The 24670-nt window shown below is 35.2% G+C and overlaps 1 protein-coding gene across 23 annotated transcripts in view; it reads right to left on the reverse strand.

Annotated features, from left to right (window-relative positions):
* The window catches only part of LOC121725279 (protein lap4), a 123789-nt gene that overhangs the window by 55710 nt on the left and 43409 nt on the right, over positions 1-24670 (reverse strand). For 13 of the 23 annotated variants that reach the window (XM_042112151.1, XM_042112156.1, XM_042112162.1 and 10 more), the window contains exons 4-12: positions 16034-16154; positions 15392-15684; positions 13695-13940; positions 13220-13389; positions 12101-12190; positions 11403-11500; positions 7393-7563; positions 5248-5367; positions 4738-4893 (exon numbers count right to left, since the gene is read on the reverse strand). In XM_042112151.1, coding sequence (XP_041968085.1) covers positions 4738-4893; positions 5248-5367; positions 7393-7563; positions 11403-11500; positions 12101-12190; positions 13220-13389; positions 13695-13940; positions 15392-15684; positions 16034-16154 — 1465 coding nt within the window. The remainder of the gene's footprint in view (positions 1-4737; positions 4894-5247; positions 5368-7392; positions 7564-11402; positions 11501-12100; positions 12191-13219; positions 13390-13694; positions 13941-15391; positions 15685-16033; positions 16155-24670) is intronic. The other 10 variants (XM_042112168.1, XM_042112169.1, XM_042112166.1 and 7 more) reach the window with 3 other exon arrangements.

The raw sequence follows: 24670 nt of genomic DNA on the forward strand, positions 1-24670 counted from the left end.
GTTGTGGATGAGCATGAGAATGACGGCAATCACAAACTGATCATTTAAAAAAACACAATGAAAAACATTTAAAGCTAACCAAAATAAAAACTTAGACCTACGACAATACAATGACTATACTATGTATATTTATTTTCACTTTACCAAAGCTATATTAACATTTCAGCGGACATAACAACATAAATACCTGCATACAAAACAAATAAAGTACGAGAAAGTGTATCTGAAATAGCATAAAGTAACAGTACGTACGATAGAGCACGATCAAGATGAAGCCAAGCCAAATAAAGCACACAACTATCTATATCGAAATCTCTATTCATATTGAATTTATTTTAAACGTAAACAAATATTTGATACGACCAAATTATTATGATTTAAAATTTAAATGTAAATAAGAGAAACATTTAAATTGGTATGCGTCTGATGTTAGTTTGTTTTCTTAGGTCGTTGTCAAGACAGACAAAAAGACACTTGTTTTCTCCCAAAACGATACTAATACTAATGCAATCTCTTTTCAAATGTGTCGAAACGACTGAACCAGGAAAGTGATTTAAAATAACGGTTTTCCTATGCGAATGGAACGTGCGTTCCAAACTTAAAAAATTAAATTCGTTCGAATTCCTCACCCGAGCGAGCCATCCCCCCGCCGTTTTCAGACACCTCATTGTCCACACACTTTTCGCACCACACTTCGTCGGAACATCGTAAATTGTATGAGGCCTCTGACTGGGTACCGACTGTCTTGCTCGAGGGCTGCCCACCAGCCCGGAACCAACAATTACCCACGCTCGCAATTTAATTTAACGGGCATTTCCCCGCGAACGCCAAGTAACATTGAGTTTTCATACGCGTGATGCGTCTCACAAGACAATAGTCCGATTCCGTGATCGCTTTTCCCCGCTAACCAGAAGCATAGCGTGGATCGGCGGCCCCTCCGTATAAAATGTTAAGGGTAAAGATTTCTCACAATAAACCGATGTAGAGTGCTGCCATCTTTTAACGCTTAACGCGGGAATGAAAAAAATGCGTGTCTTTTTACTTTCGTCATTTGGGAAAAAATATGCAGTTTTTATTAATTTTCTCTTACGCACATTGGGCCTCCTCGGGGCCCGTGTAATTTATGATACGGCATATATGGTAGCTAGTTAGCTACGCCCCTGCCGCTAGGTCGAGATACGATCGTGATGGATCGCTTGATGCCGATCTCGTGCGCGTCACTCTACAATTAATTTACCTCGCCCAGGTATTGTTCTCTCTTAGTTATTATAATTCAAATTATGACGGGATAGCCGCTAGATTATTGTCATTGGAAGTAATGACTCGTGACTCGTGAGTGCTATTTTATTAGCAATCGTTTTAGTTTTTTTTATTACTATTGTAATTACTTGTCCTTCGAATATTAAGACTACTTGAAGGATAAGTTATTATATTGAAACTGTAGTAAGGATCTCGTAAATCAAGAAGATGGGAAGTCTGGGAGACATTTACTTAAACCTGATTTTACCCTCTACCGAAGTTTTTTTACTTGTAGAGTATCAACATTATATTTTACTCAACAGCTATAAAGTTGGGGAATTACCACATTTATTATTACATGAAAATATAAAGAGATTAAAAAACATCTCAGATTAATGTCTAAGATGACTCATACAAGAATAAGTATTTTATGTCTGTATTAGTTTACCTATTTTGTAACATGAAAAACAAAAGACAATGACTAAAAATATGAATGTACGAAGTTTACACCATACTCTGTAATACCTGCAACTATTACGAAGTAGGTTAGCTTCCTATAGCGCTCATAATTCATACGAATTTGAAGCGAATAAAAAACATCCAACAGGCAGAGCGGAACAGTGCAGACTACAGAGAGTACAAATCAGAAACGCTAGCTCAGTTCAGTTTTATGGGTCATGAGGTAAACTAAGTTGGTAGCTATTTATATTGCATAATGTTTGTCATAACATTCTTTTGTACGTTTCAAATGGATACTTTGTTTTGTCTGTTACTGGGGATTTTGACAGGAGTTTATCTATTCAATAGCACTTTTGATTGGGTAACGTCAAACACGTTAACAAATGAATAACGCTATTGAGTTCCTGATATACTTACGCGATATATTTTAACCCCTATAGAAGTTTGGTATGAAGAAGAAATTTTACGATATGGGCGTTGTTAATATTTCTACAAGTGCGACTGAGTGTATGTTACGTTTCCCAAATGACTATGTATTTATTAAGTTCTAATTATTAAATAATAAAGAGGTTTCCAAAGTCCAGCTCTACTAATCATATTATAATATTGTTGTAGAATACTAAAATTTGTTTTAGATACTAGGTACTTGTGTGAATAGCATTGTGACGAATTCGGTATGATTTAGTAGGTTACACACTTTGAACACAATGACAAAGCGTTATCATAATATTAATACGTGAACGAAAAACTTTGTTACCCTTTTTACGAAAAATGGGAAAAAGTATGTGCATGAAATTTTGCACAGTTATAGTTTTTATGGTGAAGGAGTGCATCGAACTAATATTATTTTGAAATTATGATTTTATCATACATTTTTTTAACAAATAAAACATTACACACACTACAATACACACACATGAGAAATGACAGATTTTTGAGTGACAAGCCTATACATACGAATTATACTCTTTTATTTATGGTTGAAGTCTGTTGACAACAAGTTGACAAATTGAAGATGGATTATAGTTTTTTTTATTGAATCTTAGACACTATTAGACAATGCTTACACGGCCAGTCTGAGATCAGCTGAGTCCCAGAGACAAGAGTTGAAAAAAAAATGATAAAAGTCAATATTTTTTACAAAATATAATTAGTCGTCCTAATGCCGTTGAAATTAAGGTCGAATTTCGACCATTGGGCGATCTCTAGTACTTGTAATTCGATGGAACCACAGTTCGTTGCGTTCAAGACTCTGTGTCAAATTTATTTCTACTTTAAAAATACACAATTTTGAATTATATTTTACTTCTACTTTCAAGTTTATTTGTACTTTAATAATACACCATTTTGAATTATATTTTACTTTAAACAACTGTCTCTGTTATTAAAAGCGTAATTTATATTTAAGCCAACAAAATAAAAATGAGGTAAGCACATTAAATGTATTGCGAACATAACATAAGCAACATGAGAACAGCACGTTAGAGCTTAAAAACCAACAAAGAAGCAATAATATGTAAAGAAACGTTAACCTAACAGCTAACTGAAAGCAACACATGCAACCACAACACACAGGCTACATCAATTGTATCGATCTCTACTATCTTTGTGATAACGGCTGGTATATTATTATTAATGAATCATGACATCATTTTTATTTTACTATATTATAACGTACGCTAAAATGGATATATCAGCCATAATATATTATCTAGTGTTTACGTAAAGACGTTTAGGCACAGTATCTAGCTATATTTAGGGCCTGTTACACCACTTTCTGATAAAGTGTCGAATAGGCTATTCACAACTTTTTTGACAGATTCTCCATACTTGATCTGTCAAGTCAATTGGTGGATAGCCTATTCGTCACTTATCAGGAAGTGGTGAAACAGGCCCTAACTCAAATAAAATCTCTTTGCGCCGCGCTCTCTATACTAATGTGGCCAATATTTTAAAATATTAAATAAAAGCAGTTATGCACTTTCTACAGAAAGGTTAATTATTTTACGGACATGTGATATTAAGATTATTAAGATATCCCTGATGTTATTGCTGATTTGACGATTTTGCGAGGTTTAACTACTTTTGAGTGTACTGCGGGGCTAAAATGGTCACTTTTAGCAATTCCTTTCAATCAATTCAGCAAATGAATTGACAAAACTGTCAAACTGACAAATGTCAAATTAGTACTATAGTTTGTGCGTTCTAAGATGATATGAGTGACAGTTTTCATGTTCCTTGCTACGGGTTTTTTTTACAAGAAAACAAAAAAAATCAAAATGTAATAAATTATATTCCATCTACAAAACAAATGTTTCCTATAATTGTAAATGAATAAAAATGAAAAGATGCTAAATTCTAACTTATTAATAAAAATTATAAATATTTACTGTGAAATAGGAGTATAAAATTATTGTTACGAAAATATTTGAAAAAAGTCATATGCATGAAACGGAACTTATGTTAATAGAGATTGACTCTGTTGAATCGAAATCAAATCGATAAAGGGCGGCCATCTTAAATCGCCGGCACCACTGAAATGTCAGTACGAAATCGATAATTTCGATTGCAATTCCTTTACGATGTGATTCGATATTTTTAAACTATCGATTAATTTTTGTTAGGTAACTTCCCTACTATTGTCAATTATAATGTGTCACGCATATCATCATAAAACGCACAAAACTATAATTACTAGACATGAATTGCAAGCAGACTTGCATTTTGCGATTTAAAAAAAATCATATTATGATTCAGAATATGATTCTCCAAAGCTACCATTTTAGCCCCGCTGTATTTTAAAGTAATCGCCTCAATCCGTTACCTTTTCACGCCCAAACTGCTGAATCGATTTTGATGAAATTCGACATGGAGATACTCTAAGTCCCGGGAAAGGACATAGATACTATTTATCTCGAAAAAATGTACGGGTCTCGTGCGATAAGCCAATTTTCGTCATCTAGCTATCAATAAAACCAGCCCTGTGCGGTCAATGACCAAAAGTGAAAAGACGGTAGAGATCGACATTCTCATGAGCACCTGCGCTATGAGATCTCTGGCGCGGCCCGCGTCGATGGTGTTGATGCGCTTGTTCTTAAGGTGGTGTGGAGTATCCCGGCGGTGCAGGCGGCCGCCCGTGATCTTGCCGTCCTTGTCCCGAACGCCATGCCACGCCACCCGCCGACCCTCGCCCCGCTACCACCATAACGTTAATAAACCCCAAAATGCACTACTAAAAAATACACGGCGCATATCTCATTTATAATTGCTACTTGCTGTCCTTTTTCATAAAGTGTCATTTCAATGAATAAGATATCTGCTGTGTAACTTAAGATGGTGCGGCGTGTCGCCGTGCTGCCCCTCGCAACGATACCACCATATCGTTAACACCGTGAGTCCCAAATTCATCATTCATCTATTTACATGACGAATATCTCAATCATACTGTCCTTTTCTGTCAAGTGTCGTTTCCATTGCATAGACGAATACAGCAAGTATGAATAAGATATCCGTAATATATATCTTTATGAATATTAATTATTAACATACCTCGAGCTCCTCGGAATCATCGTTCTCCTCCTGTTCGCCTTCGGAGGATTCGTGCGCGCGATTGTCGTACGAGTTGTCCTCGTCCGGGAGCACCTCCGTTACCACTTGCGCTGGTACAGGCTGTTAGAAAAGAAAAAAAAATTAAAGACGGATTGAAAGTTATTTGCATTACTTTTAACTGCTAAGCTGGTGCTTACCCCCGAAACTGATACGATTTTGATTTGCGAGTCTGATTAGTTCCAAATTGAGCCGCAGTACGATCGTGCGCTAGTATAGCTGTCAGGAGCGGGAAAAGCCGTTGAGATCAAATTAGTTCCAAATTGAGCCGCGACATGATTTTGCGCTAGTCTATACTAATATTATAAAGAGGTAAACTTTGTTTGTTTGTTTAATTGTAATGAATAGGCTCAAAAACTACTGGACCGATTTTAAAAATTCTTTCACTATTCGAAAGCTACATTATTTACGAGTAACATAGGCTACTTTTTATTTTGGAGAATATAGGGTTCCGTAAGATATTTCAGTTTTTCGGAAACAACCAGAAAATTTACTTATTTTGCGTACGCTGCCTAAACTATAAAAGATAGAACTATACAATGTTCTAAGTAAATGTAGATCTTATAAATATCTACAAAAATGTCCGCGACACAATATACCTATCTATGTCAAGTGAGGCACAAAAACCATTTTTTTATTTAAAAATCTTGTTTTTTTTTTTTGACTACATTTAAACGCATTTATTTTACTCATGCTAATAATTATTATCAAAATAAATAATTTCATCACTAAGTACAGTTTATGTAGATTATATTTGCTCTTTGAATGAATAAAATTGGACGTTTGGCTTAGAAGTTATGGCGAAATTAAAATATTGCGATTTATACCCGTTTCGAAGTGGGCGCTACCAATGCCACAGAATAGATAATAGTACAAGTACACATTGAAAAGGTCTACAGAAAACTCCGCGATGGTATATTACTTATTTTTTTATGAAATAAGGGGGCAAACGAGCAAACGGGTCACCTGATGGAAAGCAACTTCCGTCGCCCATGGACACTCGCAGCATCAGAAGAGCTGCAGGTGCGTTACCGGCCTTTTAAGAGGGAATAGGGTAATAGGGGAGGGCAGGGATGGGAAGGGAAGGGAAGGGTATAGGGGAGGGTAGGGAAGGGATGAGGGTAGGGGATTGGGCCTCCGGTAAACTCACTCGGCGAAACACAGCGTAAGCGCTGTTTCACGCCGGTTTTCTGTGAGAACGTGGTATTTTTCCGGTCAAGCCGGCCCATTCGTTCCGAAGCATATATCCCACAATAACATATTTTTTTGTCATTTACTTTTAACTTCAAATAATGGCTAATTTTCAAAGCGATTTTAACCAATACGGCAATAATCCTTATTCAATTAAATACTTTAAATACATTATTGATTATGGCCCTTTACAGCATAATTATTACGATTTTAATTTTAAATGAATATATTTTTCGAAGATATTACAGATTTAAAAATTGCGGGACGTAAGTTGCTTTTGCGGCAGTACCGACCAATGCGGGCCACGGGTAGTAATGAATATAAATTATTTAAAATCAAACTACTGAATCGATTTTAATCATTTTTTCAGTGACTTAGGCCAAAATTTATTTTATGCCCGTGCGAAGCCGGGGCGGGTCGCTAGTATATAATATGTCGGAAGTAGCGAAAGCTGTTGAGATCAAGCTGATTCGATTCTCCATTCGGTTCTGATTCTGTCGGGAGTAAGGCAGCTGTATGTCCTTTAAAGTCATATTCAAAAGAGTGAAATATAATACCAGTAATGAAATAGAGTCTCAGGAGTCTAATACTGGAAGTTTAGTTAGATCACTTTCGTCGATTCGATACCGATCCGAAGTAGACGTAGTACTATTTGTATGGTAGCTTACTCACACACTTCTTACCTCGGATTCGAATCAGACGTAGCGCGAAAGCGATCTAAGCGTACCTAGTAGCTACGTTATATAAAATAGTGATATTTCCAAATGTGTCAAAATCAGTCAAAAACGTTTGTTCTTGGCGTAAGAACTTTGTATTCAATTATTTTCTAAATTGCTTATTGGTTACTTGGGTATCAATGAAAATATACGCTCTTACTAACCATGCACAAAAACTTACTTTAACAAACTCTGTAGCCTGCACGGGTTCGGGAGGCGACTTGATGGTTCCATTCACAGTGGGCGGATCTACTGGCTTCTCAGGTTGCTGCTCCGGAGTCCGAGTAAACAGTTTCACAGCTTTAGCCTTCAGCTCCTTCGGATGTGGCGTGTTCTGTCTCACAAACGGCGTCTGAAAAGTAAGGGTTGGATGAGTTTTGTTTTTTAATTTACGCACACGAATCAAAAACATGCGCCCATGCGAATCGAATTTGGAACGTGCTGAGCGAAGTTTCTATTAAGAGTTAAGTTATTGGTAGACGAAGTTTTGAAGGAATTTTCTAGAGAAATAGGTACTAAAATATCTGAATCGAAATAAATGTCGAATCCGATAGGTAGACTAACCATAGCATAGATTTCTAAATGGATAAGAATTAAAAAGTAAAGTGATTGCTCTACTAATTTGTAACTTTGAAAGCGGATAAAAAAAATCTAAAAAATCCTAATGATTTTTGTGTAAAACTATTTCTAAGCTACTATGCTCTTTTATACATTACATAACACATTATTTTAATGAATACAAAATTACAAAAAGAATTAAAATGCATAATACTGTAAAATCACTGTCTATAACCTAATGTTTCAAGAAACTATTTTCCATAATCATGTCGACTATCCTAGGCCTATTTCCACCAGTCTAAATTAAAATTCCTGGACTATCACGCTATCTCTTTTATTTACTATTAAAGAAAGAGACAGCATGATATTTGACAACCGACTACCCAGACTGGCGGAAGCGGGCCCTAATAAAATTCTACATTACTTCATAGGGCGTGTGTCAAATTATAAAGCCACTTAACCTATTAAGCGTAATGACTAATGAATGATGATATCACAAGTCCACCACAGTGGGACGACGTGCGCGGTGCGAACGTGCAGTATCCTTTGAACATGCCTTGAGGTACACTACTATGCAAACTAAACGAAGGACCGGGAGGCATTTTTGGAGTGCATTCATAAAATCATTTTATAGTTTCTGTATTAATATTCTTAATAAATGTCTAAAAGTCTTCAATTTTAATCAAGATATAATAAAAGTATTACCCAGGTAAGTTTAACCTAATTTGAAAATTGTTTTTTTATGTAAAAACATTAATTGTATGGGAACCATTAGGTATATATTGATGCAAAAAAAATCACAAATAAAGCCCTTGCGCCAATCAGAGCTAAACCTGTGTTAAAATATCATACCTATTCTTTCATACGAGAAACTAGAGAAACGGCCATAATATTTAACACAGGATTAACTGTAGCCAGGCGCAAATGGGCCTTAGGTGTATAAATGAATGCACTCCTCTCGTCAGTACCTCAGCGAGGTTAGTAATAGAGGATAGCCTCTGTAGGGAAGTCCTCCGTTGTGTGGTAACTAGCTTGCGGACCGCGTTAAGGGGCCGCTTCAGCCCTAGCATAGACTGTGCGCCGAAGAAGGAGTCGGAGGTTTCCTCACTGTCCTCCTGTATCGACGACACCTTTAAGACAAACGTTTTATTCACCTAACCTTACTTGAATACGCTAAATTGACCCTTAACTAACATTTTTACACCTTTAAGACAAACGGTTTATTCACCTAACCTTACTTGTTATTCGAGATGTGCCGATCATGACTTTGGCCGACTAGCCGATTAGTCGGCTGTAAAGAAGTCGACTAATCGGCCGATGCAAGCCGATCATGGTTTCGGAAGTTTCCGTAACACTTTTTTACTGCTGATTCGCGGGTTTGTCACACACGCCGCCTGCGAAGCTGTCGGATCGTGTCATGTTTACTTCGCATACGTTACTTTTTTGTTTTTGTAATACAGTTGATGGTTTTCAGAAAATATTTCATGTAGGTACTTACATGCAATCTTGGTTTAATAATACATACTTAATTTGTTTTAAAAAATATATTTCTTTACTAGCAGGTAATTTCAGAAACACTTCATTTAATTTTAAAAAGTATAAAACTGAATAAGTGTGATATTAACACATTATAATAATCAAGGTTTTTCTTAAATGTAATTCCAATAAGTAGCAAAAATGAAAAAGTAAAAAGCTGGATAGTCGGCGCTTTTTGCCGACTATTCGCCGACTGCAAAAGTGGCCGGATTAGTCGGCTTTACCGACCAGTCGGCACATCTCTAGTTGCTACGGGCTACCCTTAACTAACGCTCTACTATGTACTTTCTTTAAACCTTAGCTTACACTTCAGACAACACTTTCAAGCTAAGTTTTTTTGAAAACAATTTTCTTTTTTTTTTTTAAAGTTTTTTTGAAAAAAACACAGCAAAGAAATAAAAATAACATTATTGTAATGGCTATATACATTAAGATTGAGGGAATTACATTAAGACGTATGCAGCATTTTGTGAAACTAACTTTCGCTAATTTAGCTCTGTGGTGCAGCAGTCAGAATAATATTTTCATCACTTTTTTTGCAGCATCACACACCAATCAATATCATAGACTGCAAATGGGCTGTAAGTAGATTTTTTTAAAAGAATAAAGTGCAACAAAACCAATTGTTTCATTATTTTCCCACATTATTCAATACAGCAGCAGGCTCATATCTTATCTTGTACACAGTGCAAGGAATATTTGCAAATGCTATCTTTAGAGAATTAATTTAATATCACACCCATCAGGTTCATAATGATAAGAACAACTGTATTGTCGAGGCATTCTATAACAAGAAGTGGTAAGTATAAAAAATATTAATATGTTATTATTTTTAGCAATATACCGCGAAATAAACCTCAACCTGTAAGTAAAGTTTGTTGAGGTTTATTAAGCTATGGATTCCGCAAAGTAACGCCTGATTGTATTAACTAAACAAGAAGTGGTCTCGAAGCTACCGGTTTTTTTAGTAATTGTACCTATAATCATCATCATCCTTTCGGGATTCTGGCCTAGAGTTTGATATTTATTAGCAAATCTATTAATTTTTGCTAGCAACTCTACTGTGAGGTTTGCGACCACTGGCTACAAATAGGTTATATTTAAAATATTTATCATGCTTACCATTACTTACTAGTTTATATATATTCTCTATTTTTTATTCATAGTTTTAGTGTTCGAGTTTGTAGGTTTTAGTACTAATGTAAAATATCATTATAACCTATGTAAGTATATTATATTTTCTATTTCTCATAGTTTTATTACTATGGGTCTACAAATAATAATATATTAGATTCGGTTAACTAACTACATATGTGAAACATTTTATACATTGGAAGTGCCTGTATTTAAGCACCAAGTATTTAAGGTTAGCTGTCAAGTGTAAGCATTTTTTAATCTACATATTGATGGTATCTGCCAAATGCCTGCAGCATGATCAGTGCCTGCAATTGTATACAGTTCTAATCGCCTGAATACGGTGATTAGACGAAGCTATTATAATGTTGTGTAAAACCTTTTTATTAATATGTATCTTTTTAGCTAGTGGTAAGTTATGTTAATTAAAATAAATTAGTAAAAAAAACATACAAATGCAAAAATAAAACATTAAAAGCCAAATATAATACAACTTTATTAGATTACATTAAATACAATAATATATAAGGTCCAATAACCAAAATATAAAAATTGTACAAACGAAGAGCCTCCTTTTTTAGACGACGGTTAAAATAGTTTAATAGATTACACATAAAATATACAAATTAAAACATTAAGTATAACATAAAATCGAACTCATAATATTTATAGCTAATATCTACACCACTACGTATTTATACTGTATATTAATATTTAATACTGATAATGCATTATTTAATTATGGCAATATTATTCCAGAGTAACTAACAACGAACTCATAGCCAAGTACGCACGCTGACGCGTAAATTTCTCGTACACGTTTTTCCTAAACCATTTTCCCGCTCTCCTAAACCTAGATTTTGCAGTTAAGCTAAATTCGCTCATTGAACGTCGATAATAGAAAGCTTTAGATTTTCGATACGAAATTTTTCGAGTGTGAAAGAGACAACAGCATATCCTCACCTCTTTCGCTTCTGGCATGTCTTCAGTGAACTTGACGGATATGGTGCGAGACGCTTCCTTCTCCTCCCAATCGTCGTCTGAGTCTTGATCCCGAGTTTCTGTTGAGCATATTTGGTTAAAAATGGAAGGGGAGAAGGCAAAAGTAAAAGAAGAATTATGTAATCAAAACAGGACAACACAACATTGCATTGCGTGACAATCGACAAAAGCATTCAAATTGAGAATAAAATATAGTTTGACTATAATGTACCATATTATAACTACATGTGTGTTAATTTTATATTGTATGTGTACAGTTGTACAAATTACTAATAATTCTATTTACATAAAAGTAGGTACATTGTATTCAATTAAAAAAAAAGTACTACTTATAAGAAACAGAAGTTTGGTAGTATGTCAAAAGCATATATTTTTAATTTTTATATTTAATTTTTCATGTAGGAATATACCATCTACATATAGCTTCTGCTTCCTACTTCAAAATGACTTATATCTATCTACAAGTAAGTCTAAAAATGTAATCTGACCAAAAAATTATTCTAAATTCGTAAAAGCAAATTTGCGTGTGTGCAAATTTGCTTTTACGAATTTTGCAAAAAAAAAAAGCAATGCGTGCATGCACGCATTCTGTGAACGCAATTTTTTTTGTTTGGATAGATTACAAAGCGGTGTTGGAGTAGATCGATCATACAACTTACCTCTAATTCTATCAAGCTCTTGTGACTGTGAATTAAATCTGTGTTCCCTGAACCATGTGCCACTGCCGACCTCTGACGTATGATCCAATTCTATTCGTGGTGTGACAATTGTCAAATAATTTTAGTTTATTTACACAGCAAAAACATAACAAACACCAGTCAATAGCTATTTACTTAAAATCTAGGAAACTTGAAATCAACATTATTCAACTTATATATTTTTTATGAACTGTTTTCACCTAGATATTTTCATTTTAATGAATAACCAAACAAATTATATTAATTATTATTACCTGGGAAAATGAATTTACAAGGATTTCAATTACTTATTATTTATTGTCATTACTTAATCATGATAACTGTCTATCAAAACTTATCAATTATATCATTGCATTGTTATGATTACGACTGTCCACGCCCTAGTGACTGTTATCACGAAATTTCTATTAATAAGAAATCTTCAAAGTTAGAGAATAATTGAATTTTTTTTTTTGTAAAGTAAATAGCTATTGACACTTGCATAATTAAACAAAAGCACAAGAAGCAAATGCAAAAGACAACATTTACAGAAAAAAATGTCATAAAAAGATCACCAACGGACAAAAAACATTTGAATTTCAACAAAGGTTTTTGTTATATCTACGGAGGCCAATATTATACAACAATTTCTTCTACATTTTTATTACTTTATGCTTATGCTCGCATTGCCTCCTCTATATATACAAAACCTTGATTGATAAAAAAAGTTATAGGCAGTAAAGTTACCGCTTGGTAAAAAGACTAAAATACTACTTCTTTGTGCATAGAGAAGCAGAGAAAAAATAGAGTCGACCAAAATCGAATCCATAGTTTTATCTCTATTCTTCTCTGTTACAAAAATTGTGAAATCTAACATTTGCTGCCTACAAAGCTTTTTGAATTGTATTTGATTTTAGCAGTTCCTTGATAACACCAACTTTTGAATTCAGAAATAATCGATAGATTGGCTAAGGATCAAGGATCCAAAATGTTGAACCTTTGGATCAGGTTGTACGCCATTTTTAATTTGTTTTTCATTAAAATCAAATACAATTGTCAGTACACTTAAAGCAGCAAGCTCTAAGTATATCGCACACTTACCTGGCTGCTGTGTATAACTCAGTTGGGGTAATAGGAAGCATGTGAGTACATTTTCCCCGGTTGCCTCATCCCTGTCGGTTTGGAAGGTAAGTAGTGGTTGCGCTTGGTTTTCTGATAACCACACCGCTTTCAATTCTAAATTCACTAGTGTGTAGGGTAAGTAGTTAAGCCTGGAAAGAGATCATGTATAAAATTATAATTTTGTTCCTAGCTGGCTCAGGTTAAACATAATTATTAAATAATATGTATAGCAAATAAAAACTGTGTTACCATATCTATAAAATATATATTTTTTTATTATTATGTTAAAAGCTACTCCTCTAAATTTTTCAAAATAAGATTTTGAGTTACGAATATATTATGTTAAAAGTAAAGTCTGGGTAAAATAAGATATATTAATATATCTATCTTGTTCATCGTATTTCTAACAGAAAGTACGATATTTTAACAAGCAAATCTCAAACATTTTTCTTACCTGTTGCCACTAACATCCAATACATGTAGGGACTTACAGTTGCCCAACTCATTGGGCAATTTCGTCAACTTGTTGTCCCTCAAACTGAGAACACCCAACAACGTCATATTGCCTATCTCCAAAGGTATTTCGGCTAAAGAATTCCTATCTACGTTCAGTACCGTCAACTCCTTGAGATTCCCGATCGATTTGGGCAACTCTATTAAGAAATTCTCCGTCAATATCAACTCTTGTAGACTCGTACACCTAAAATAAAAATAATTTTTTTTAATAGTAGCTTGACATAGCACAGCGGGGCTAAAATGGTCACATTTAGCAATTCCTCTTAATCAATTCAGCTAATGAATTGTCAAAAAATCAAAAAGTACGAATTACTAGACATGAATTGCAAGCAGACTTGCATTTTGCGATTTTAAAAAAATGAATCATGTTATGATTAATAATATGATTCTCTTAAGCGACCATTTTAGCCCCGCAGGACTTATGGAAAGGAGACCTGTGCTCATCAGTGGGGCACTAATTGTGTTACACATTACATTACAATTAGGTCATAAATAAGGACTAAAATTTATAAAATATAACGCTTATTTCTTGTTAATCCATTATGGTATAAAAACTGCCACTTTACGTAAGTAATTTTTATGGCGTTTTTAATCCTCTTTTACGCTATAGTCGTGGTTAAATGTGTTTAGCATAATCGCTAGTGTTTCTCACGATGGACAATACAGAATATGGAATTAAAAAACATGGTACACGTTATGCTATAATACATTAAATACTTAATTAGTAGTTTGGGCCCTATCTTAACCATGACCATTAAATCTCAATGTATTACGTAAAACTATGTATGATCAAATTCACAAATCTTTACTCTTATTCAGAGATCAAGTTATTAAGAGATCAAGTTTTAATTAGTTGCGATATACACTGTTGGTGGAATGATAAAGGTGGTGTGCGAGCCCTTATAAGTACTTTTAAATATTACCAAAAAATCGTTTCTGAACTTCGGAATTCATAAAATGTTATCAGAGTTCCTTGCAATATAATTATGAACCGTAGGTTCAGAATAGAGTTACGTACAAGAACTTGTGAACTATTTTAAACACCTGCGTAGGAGCGGCAGGTAAACTTTAACGATTCTGTCGAAGCTTCAACAGTTTGCGAATCAAACTTTAATTACTGAACATTGCAATTTCCTTTGAGACGTCAGTCAACAAGCAGAGCTGCACAGAGATTGGACTAATTGATCCTTTGTTGGAGTATGCTGGTACACTTATTACAAGTTAGGGATGTAATATTGTAGGCTGACAAAAAGTAGGCTCCTACAGCCCAAATAATGCCGGTAATACCAGTAAGACAAAGCAGAATTAGAAAAGACACTTGCGTTGAATTCTACTGAATTTCACATTTTTGTTAAGGCCTTAATAAAACAGTCCCCAATAAAATCAGTAATAGCCGATTTTTTAACGTTTAAATACAAATCGGCAGCACTTAGAGGTGGGAAAATAAGTCATGGATGGCATTCCATTGTCCTTTCACAATTTAAGAGCATTTACTAGACTTTAGAGGAATTGTGCGCTTTACCGGTGGAAAAGTGTATCTCTATGACGGACAGAGAGATAAACTTTACCACCTGTAAAGTTTATCTCCTAGTTTTCCATCCTCTCTCATAAAAAACACTGCAAAACAATACATACCTTCCAGTATTTTCATTTAACGTATGCAGTCTATTTTGGTCCAATTTCAATATAGCTAACTTGGATAGGTCTCCTATACCGTTCGGTACGGTTTCTAGCATGTTCTGCGACAAATGCAAGTCGGTCAGTGAGCAGAGCCCGCCGATCTCCTCTGGAATTTTCTCTAGTTTATTCTCGCTAACGTCCAGACACACTAGGGCTTTGAGGTTGCCGATCTCGCTGGGCAAGTACTGCAGTTTGTTGTGGTCCAGCCAGAGCTCCTGAAGCGCAGGCAACTCCCCAACGAACCCGGGCTGAAATTAAACATAAATTACGTTATTGCCTCTATATTTATTATTGATTTATCATTCAAAATATTGTCAGATATTGAGTTTGGAGCTCTAGTGACATCGATGCACGTCTTTGAAACTCAGTTGCACAGATGTAATCTCCAACTTGATATGTGAATAATAAATGAAAATAAAAGAAGCGATATCTTAAGCCTCGCAAAATACTTGTCTACGTTTTTTTGCAAGACCATGGGAAGAAAACAAGGTTTCTATACTCCAAGGATAAAAATTAGGCAGTAAAATAACTGTTGAATTTCATATTATAAATTGTAGATTTTCATGGATAACTATTAAATAAGTTAAAAAAACCTACCAATTCTTCGATTTCATTGTCCCCGAGGTCTAGCCTCTCCAATTTCGTGAGGTTCTTCAGTGATTCTGGTAATGATCTAAGTAGATTCTCTCTCAGCTCCAACGACTGTAGTGACATCAAACTGAAATAGTAAACATTGAATTTTAATAATTAAATATACCACACGCAGTCACATTAGAACTGCGAAAGAATAGATACGTCTAGTTTTAAGGAATAATTGTCTATTTGTAATTTTGTCTATTCTTCCATAGAAATAATCAATTTATACCACAGAATATATATTAGTAGTACCAATTTATACTATGCCACACTATGCTGAGCGTTCATGTATATAGAAAAACTATCCTTTTTGGTTACGCTTATTTAGTAATAAAATGATAAATGTAAAAAGAGTCTCCCCTTCGGGAAAGATTTCTCTGCCCATAAAAAGCATTATCTTCACATTACGGCTCTGACTGAATCAAGAAACAATCTTCGATCATCTGTTCTCGTCAAATAAATTGAATCCCAATACATCACGTTTATTACATCAAATAGAATCTTTAATGTCGGCAACATCATCCATAAATTGAAATAAAAGCAATTTCTTCGCTTGTGTCACAACTCGCAAATCATGTTATCGCAACAAACGTGTTTCGTCGAGGTCGCATGTGGTTGTTTATATAGAATCGGTATCTTTACTAATTGCTCTGCAGCTCTACCTACTACGTGATATGCTACCTTAGTAAACTTCGCAAATTCATAACAAGGTTCTCGACTCATGTATCTTAGGCCGGTATAAATAGTACTCAAGATGCATCTCGGTCTCAAGACACGGTTCAGGCTCTGTGATTGGTTGGCTGTCAAAATTTGGACCAATCATAGAGCCGAACCGCGTCTTGAGACCGAGATGCATCTTTAGTACTGACTATTTATACCGGCCTTAGTAATTAGTAAATCATGCTATTAATAAAGCACATCTCTTTGGGCCTTTACACCTTCTGAGTAGAATGGCGTGACAGTGCTCTCAGCCAATTAAGGGCCTGTATTCCCAGAAACGGACGATTTTCAAGATTTAAAAGTGACAGTAGACACAAAAATATAGTAATTTAAATTCTGAAAAAAATATATGTGTTAGTTAAGGATCTAACACAGTGGAATTTATATTCCATTACACAATATCATGAACTTCACTCGATAGAAAAAAATCTCAAAGTTATCTCTTCTTTTAACGAAATTTCCATACTATGTCCAAATTATTTGGAATTTTCAGATATTTTTTGCACTGAATTAAAGACAAAGAATATATCTAGGGCGATTCGTTTTTTTGACTCAATTTAATTGATGTATAAAAAAACGACGATCAAAAAACTATAAAATAGCAGGCGCAAAGGTTCGGCTGGTACGCTTTCAGTCACACGCTTTGCGCCGTTTCTGTCCGTTTCTGGGAATACAGGGCCTTAAATTGTCTGTCTGCACGGTCTTGTGACTCTACCTACCTCGCTGTCTTTTCTTTTACGCCGGGAAAAGGGGATGGGGTATTCGGTAGAATTCCCCATCCCCTTTTCTTCCGTTCATCCTTATAATATGGATTTAGAATAAAGGACTATTCAAACCGGAGAGTATCCCCATGGGTACGCTTAACTTATTTGACAGATTCTCCATACTCTATCTTGTACGCAAATCGTTCTAATGGAAGGCAATTGGGAAAAGTAATTCCAATATTCAATTGAATATCTGCGGTAAATAAAAGTTGTAGTAATAAATACAACATCAATTCTATAAATTCAAATAAAACTAACGCCTGGGATCAATGACATGATGAATTTAGGCACGATCACGGTCAGAATGAACAAACAATATTGCTCATTGGCGTATTGGTTACGTTTTTGTTTGCCGATAGTGCGCACAACACGGTGTAACCTTGAGATCACATTCCTAAGCTAATGTCAAAGTACTTAACGCGTACAAAACCTCAGGTATTACGCAGATGAATCACAACCACGGCGACTGATACACATAGTGCACTCTGATAAGGTGGCAAAAACACGACCAGCCATTATGAAGCTGCGAATTATTGGTTCCGTTGCGTTTTAATGTCTTGACTTACGACGGAGGTTACTTTAACGAGGTTTTTTGACAGGAGTTTATATTTTCACTTGCGATTCTGTTTGACTAATATCATGTATTAACCAATCAAAAATGCTATTGAATACTTATACTCCTGTCGAAAAAGTGTAGAATCCGGGCAATTGACAAACAGCATTCCACCATTTCGCAAAGAAGCGAAGAATGAAATACATAATATATGAATTGGGAAAGCCATCGTGCCATGTAACCGAGCGAAGCGCTGTTTAATGTCATGCAATTTTTATCTCTAGATTTTTTTACGAAATTATCAATTTATACGAATTGACCAAGTAACTATCCTGTATAGTGTATAGCCACACCGCATATTGAGTTTAAATCCTACAAAGCGGTTCATAACGCAAAGCCAAATCAATAAGAATGTAATCCTAAGATTACATTTCGTTTCTGTATGATATTGATAGAATAAAACAGGCAAAATGGCATTCGGTTCGGTTTAAAATACGAATGCTACTCGATAAAAATCATACTATCACACTAAATAAGGCGAAAGTTTGTGTTACTCCTTTACTCAAAAACTACTGAACGTATTTAATTGTCTTACGTTTGTTTAGTTAGCTTAGGCTCTTAAAACATTTGCTATTTTTCACCCAAAAAGTACAGTCTTCCAGTTGGATATCTAAGTCAGTAGGTATGTTACAATATTATGATAAAGTTAACTGTACCCAAATGCTGTCATAATTCTAACGATGGCAGTAAAACAACAAGTCTGTGAAATGGTATGCAATTAGCACTTAATGTGTTGAAGGTACGTTCCCAAGAGAAACATCCCGTTCTCAACGATAGCTATGAATAAGTAATATCACATTTGCGATGTGCGCACCAGAGCCACTCTCAAGATATGGCAGGATAAAAACCTTATTGGCTCTGCGCCATTGGCAACTTTAAATGAAATTGAAAAATAAGTTGAAACCATAAAGTTAATATACCTAGCGGAATAGAGCAACAATCTCGAGCTGTCAAACGAAACCGAAATTGGTTTCATCTGTGTGTAAAAATATGTGTACGTATACACTTACACATGCATGATTGAACATGAATTCTATGAGATTTAATTGTCAACGTGCGGCACGTGCCGACTGGACGTCAAAAAAAGAGAGCTGCTGTCATGTATCACACGTCTCTTTTTACCACGCAGTGTTACTGATAGTGACATCTCTCTTGCTCAGGCCTTTGTTTCTCTATTCAACGCCTCCGTGGTCTAGTGGTATAGAGCGCGGCTCTTGACTCGGAGGTCGTGGGTTCGATTCCCGCGTTGGAAACATGTTATTTCCAAGTTTGTTTAGGACAATGCAGGCTGATCACCTGATTGCCTGACAAGTAAGATGATCCATGCGTCGGATGGGCATGTAAAAAGTCGGTCCTGCGCCTGATCTCTCGCCAGTCGTGTCGGTCGTCCGTCCCACTAGGTTATGAGAGTAAAGGAATAGAGAGTGCTCTTGTGTACTGCGCACACACTTGGGCACTATAAAAATTACTCCTGCGTAGCTGACCTGGTTTCAATGAAACCGGCCACCGTCACCGAAACCGGTGTGGGAGCTATTATTATTATTACTAGCTATTTGACCGAGCTTTGCTCGGTCAAAACATGAATAAAATGACATTTTCGAAAAATAATTCCTAGCTAGATCGATTTATCGCCCCCGAAACCCCCTATAAACTAAATTTCATGAAAATCGTTGGAGCCGATTCCGAGATTCCAATTATATATTTATATACAAGAATTGCTCGTTTAAAGATATAAGATTATTCCGCTAGGTATTCATTCAATTATTAACTTTATGGTTGAAACGCAGAAAGTGTGAAAATGTATGTGCCGAACTATTGCTGAATGTCACTATCGCCAAGGGTTTTTTTAATAAGACTAAACTATTTAAGAAATACTGTCTACATTAATTATGTGGTTACGAAATCAGGCTTTAAATAATAATTAAACATTGCAAAACTGTTTTTAAACAAAGCAGCCGTTCTTGGAATCCGATGCATAATTAAAATTCACACACGTACTTTGAATTATCAATTAATCCACGCAATCATTTTAAGGTAACTGGAGATCGACCCTTTATTATGGCTTTATTGTGAGATTTAGGCCAGCGCTGGCTTAAGGCGTTTAATCTGCATCATACTGTCCGCTTCAGAAATTGTCTGATTAAATGTAAACATTGACTTGACAACTTTACCAGTACATAAAGTGGGGCGCATTCAAAGAGAATTTTTGATATCGACCTGGACTTCCGGTAAATTAAATTCTTTCACAGCATTCGCGAAAGGAAGCCGAGTCTGCGAGATTGCGACATATGAAACGTGTGAGGATATTTCATGAAATATTCAAACATCTTGGTTATTTGCAAAAGGCAGGCAAAGCAGAAGTTCCGTAAAATAGTAATCCGATGCTTTGTAGAGATTTATATAGCTTCGTTGCGCTAAAACTCGCGTATCGCGAGCTTACTTTTATGCCATGAAACTATGGCGTGTTGATTTTTCGGAACTTTTCGGAACTCAAGAGTATCTTCATTCCAAAGTTTATCAAAATCGTTTCAGATTATTTTTATAAAGGGGTAACAATCATAAAGATAGACAAAGAGGACCACTTTCGCCTATAATATTATAACGTACATCTATTAATCACAAGCTAAACCCTCCACGTACGGCAAATACCGTGTAACACCGTTACGTAAACCAAAGTAGGTCGGGCAATTAAACAAGCTCTAATTAAAAGGCAGCAATAAGGTCTGAAATATTAATGGCGTGTCGAGCCTTACACCTCAATCGTGGCATATACACGATAGGAGATGGGACCTCCCATCCAATCCATCCATCCATCCAATTTCACATGCGCCTCCCACCTGGGAGGCGCATGTGAAATTGATGAAATAGGACCAAAAACTTTGCACTCAGCAAAAACTTGAGGCAGAAAACTTGAGAAGAACTTTACGAAAATTAAGTAAAGCAATACGAGCTTATGGACCTGGGAAACTGACTGTTGTTATTTTTGTTCATGATTATAACAGAATCACTTTATCATCTAACGTTTGATTTGACAAATCAAAGAAAACTGATTTGATTTTATGGGTGAATTTCTACCACACGCGGATCTCTAGCTTTGAATAGACTAAACACATTTAACACTCTCCAATCCTCTTTGCTCTTGCAACCCCATAGAAACCTGTGATCTGAAATCTATAATAGAAAACCGACGGCACACAACAATACTTGAAAGTTTTATCAGCTTAACGTTTGTGTTGGATAGGATTTAAATATTCGATATTTATATATTAATACTCTACACTCCTTATAGAAAGCAGTATAATATATTATTGTTTTTTACAGACTCAAAGTTACGCAATCTGTGGATTTATTGCTCAAACTAAGCGAAAAATATTGGATAAATTGAGGAAATATGCTGTGGCATTTATACGGCGCAGCGCGGCGTAAGGCCCGCATTCTAGAGCATTTTTATAGCGTTCATGCGATAACTTTTGACGACTTTTCCACATTGTAATAATACCCCTTTATATTATGCTCATAGCATTATGTAAGCAGCAGTATATTATTTACTCAATTAACTCTATAAATAACTAGGTAAAAGATGTCCTCAACTTCATTACACAGAAATTCGTTTGTCCCGCAAAACCATAAATCGATGAAAACATTCCTATGTCCTTTCCTAGGCCTCAAAGTGTCTTACCATACCAAATCTTATCTAACTCGGTTCAGCGCTTAAAGCGTTCAAGCGACAGACACTCACACAATTATAATATAATAAAGTACCTAAGGATTTCCGATCAATTCCAACACAATCATACAATACTATACAACCCATTATACGTCCAATATCCCCAATCCCCCTAGCTCGTGGGTGAAGCGATAACAACGGTTCTCCCTCCCTCAACAGAGGAACACTCAGCTAAATCGCTGTTAAAAGGTAGAGCATTCGGGATGTAGTGCACTTAACGGTCTTCAATCGGGTCATTTGATCGGGGTTGGATAATGAACGTGATAAAAGGTTTAATTCTGGGGACTCGATCCATCAGGAATTAGAGGTATCCCTTGTTTGCCGTATTTGAATAGATTTGAGGACAGGCTATAATTCTATAGTAACTGAACCATGTACTTAAGTATTATACGACATTTTTCAAATGTAATACTACTTAGCTGTGTTAATATTTTTTATTTATTCAAAAGTTAATTTAATTTGCAAGTACATAATGTTAAAGTGCATTGCGAAAGAGAGAAAGCAAAGTTGTTTGAATGTATTTAATTAGGTAGATATGCTATAAAATTGCATACATTTTCAGGAAAATTTATGTTTATTTTATACATAAAATATTACGTAATTTTAATAACTTTACTGCATAATTTCATAAATCATTGCATATTAAAGTTAGCCCGAATCAAGAGCGATGACCTAAAAGACTTTTCAGCGTCATTTAGTAACGCTTTGAGTTAACGCTACCGTAAAGTTTAGGCGAAAAACAGTACTGTTAATTGCGGCTCAACCGGTACGTTTACTTTCAATTGTACCAACACTACCAAGTAATTACACCATTGTGAATGAACTCGGTTATTAGGACGATTCGGCGTGCGAAAACAATGGTTCAGGTCAAGCGAAGCTAAGAGATTTGATTCTACCAGTATAAAAAAAAAACTCTTCACGACCACACTACAGATAGGTACCCAGAAAAAGTATGTATATGATTGCAGCAAATATACAGCGCGATAAATACTGCGCAAGCAAAGTTGCAGACAAGTGGGACAACATGAGTTTGATAAATTCATTCAAATTTCAAAAATAATAAATAACGCAAAGCAATGATTTTAACAAAACAAAATGTCGCTTTTCCCACGGCAGACATCATAAGGCAGTTGGAACTAATTGTGCATGCTCCAAACTATTTGGACTGGAAGACTACATACCGCAAAACTTAAGACCTTTCTTTGTGCTATTGTATTCTACCCTAACTTCCGAGTTCCGACAACGCACGTTTTGACTCCATTCAAAAGGCATAATACTACTCGACGTCCGTATTATTTATTCTACGGTGAAATACTCTAGAAAACTATTTTTCTTTAGGACATTCATATTTTTATGGCAGCCATCTCTTACCGATAGAGCACCTATAAACAAAATTGCAGCAACATTTTATTAGTTTACTGGCAACGGCTGAAAATATTTCTTGCATTTTTTGGGTCAAAAATACCATCTAGCTAGGTTTCTTTGTAAGCTTTGCTACTTAAACTTTAGGCAAGGCTTCCAGGTACTAAATATAAATGACCTTTAGATTGTATTACTCAAGCCCATCTTTGGACCGTAAAATTCCCCTCAGATTTCGTGAAAACGTATTTAACGAGTAAGCCGTATTGCCGTAACTTCTCACGCAGAACAATGCTACCCATTAACAACCTGTTACGAATGTATTGTTCATTACCATTCGCCAGTTTCCACACATAGGCCTCTAACAACGTAAACTTTAAAGATGGTAGATACGAAAAATATGAATATTGCACAATTTAGGAATGCCCTCTATAAAACTTTGTTTGCTCCAATCCTAGGACTTGCTCTCGGCGGGCTCGGATTAAACCGTAAAAAGATTGAAATACTTAAGTTTCATTCAGAATACAGATTCAAAATTACCTCAAACTCATATTTTACCAATTATTCTATTGAGGTAAAACAAAACAATATTACAAATGGAAAAGTATAAAAACTTTTAATTAATTTATTTTATTATGTTTGCTTCAGAGTCCAGCATTTTTTGAACTTAGAAACACCAATAATTTCGTTAACAACTTTTTCCATCAGCTGGCTAACTCGCTCAGAAAGCTGTTAGCAGTTAGATAGGTCCTGCAAAAACTTTAAAAGCTTTCAAGCAAACGGTATCTGGAATTGCAATGGATGTATATGCTTTTCCAATATAATTTATATTGTTGTTTTTGTGTTTGTTGATGTGTTATTGCGTTGTGGTTTTGTACTTTGCTCTTTTATTTATTCTTCTATTTAATAGTTTCGCTATTCAGGTCGCTAAATAATATATTTGGTTTCTATTATCTTTACTTATTATCTTTACTTCATATCTTTACTTGATATCTTTACTTACGGCCGTTCCCAATATTTGATCTATCTCTGGTTTTGCCCTACTAGAGATAGGAATAACTCACATTAGACATTAGAGACATATATTTTATGTCAATTGTGAGCTATTCCTATCTCTAGTAGGGCAAAACCAGAGATAGATCAAATATTAGGAACGGCTGTTAATGAATTATGCCATAATGAAAATAAGTATCTGAGACCAGTCACTCATTTGGGATGATTATTTTGATCCATTGCAAATTAACTAGCATGGACTAGGTTTTCTACTACTATTTATAATATACATAATATATTATTATAAGATCATTTATGTAGGTAACGGATCAACCGAGCGCCAACATACTAAAGCTCTTAGTTCTTACACTAACCAATGTCTTGTACATAATTGCCTCACTTCAAGACTATAATATTATGGA

This window comes from Aricia agestis, chromosome 3 (assembly GCF_905147365.1).
Source record: "Aricia agestis chromosome 3, ilAriAges1.1, whole genome shotgun sequence".
Lineage (NCBI taxonomy): Eukaryota > Metazoa > Arthropoda > Insecta > Lepidoptera > Lycaenidae > Aricia > Aricia agestis.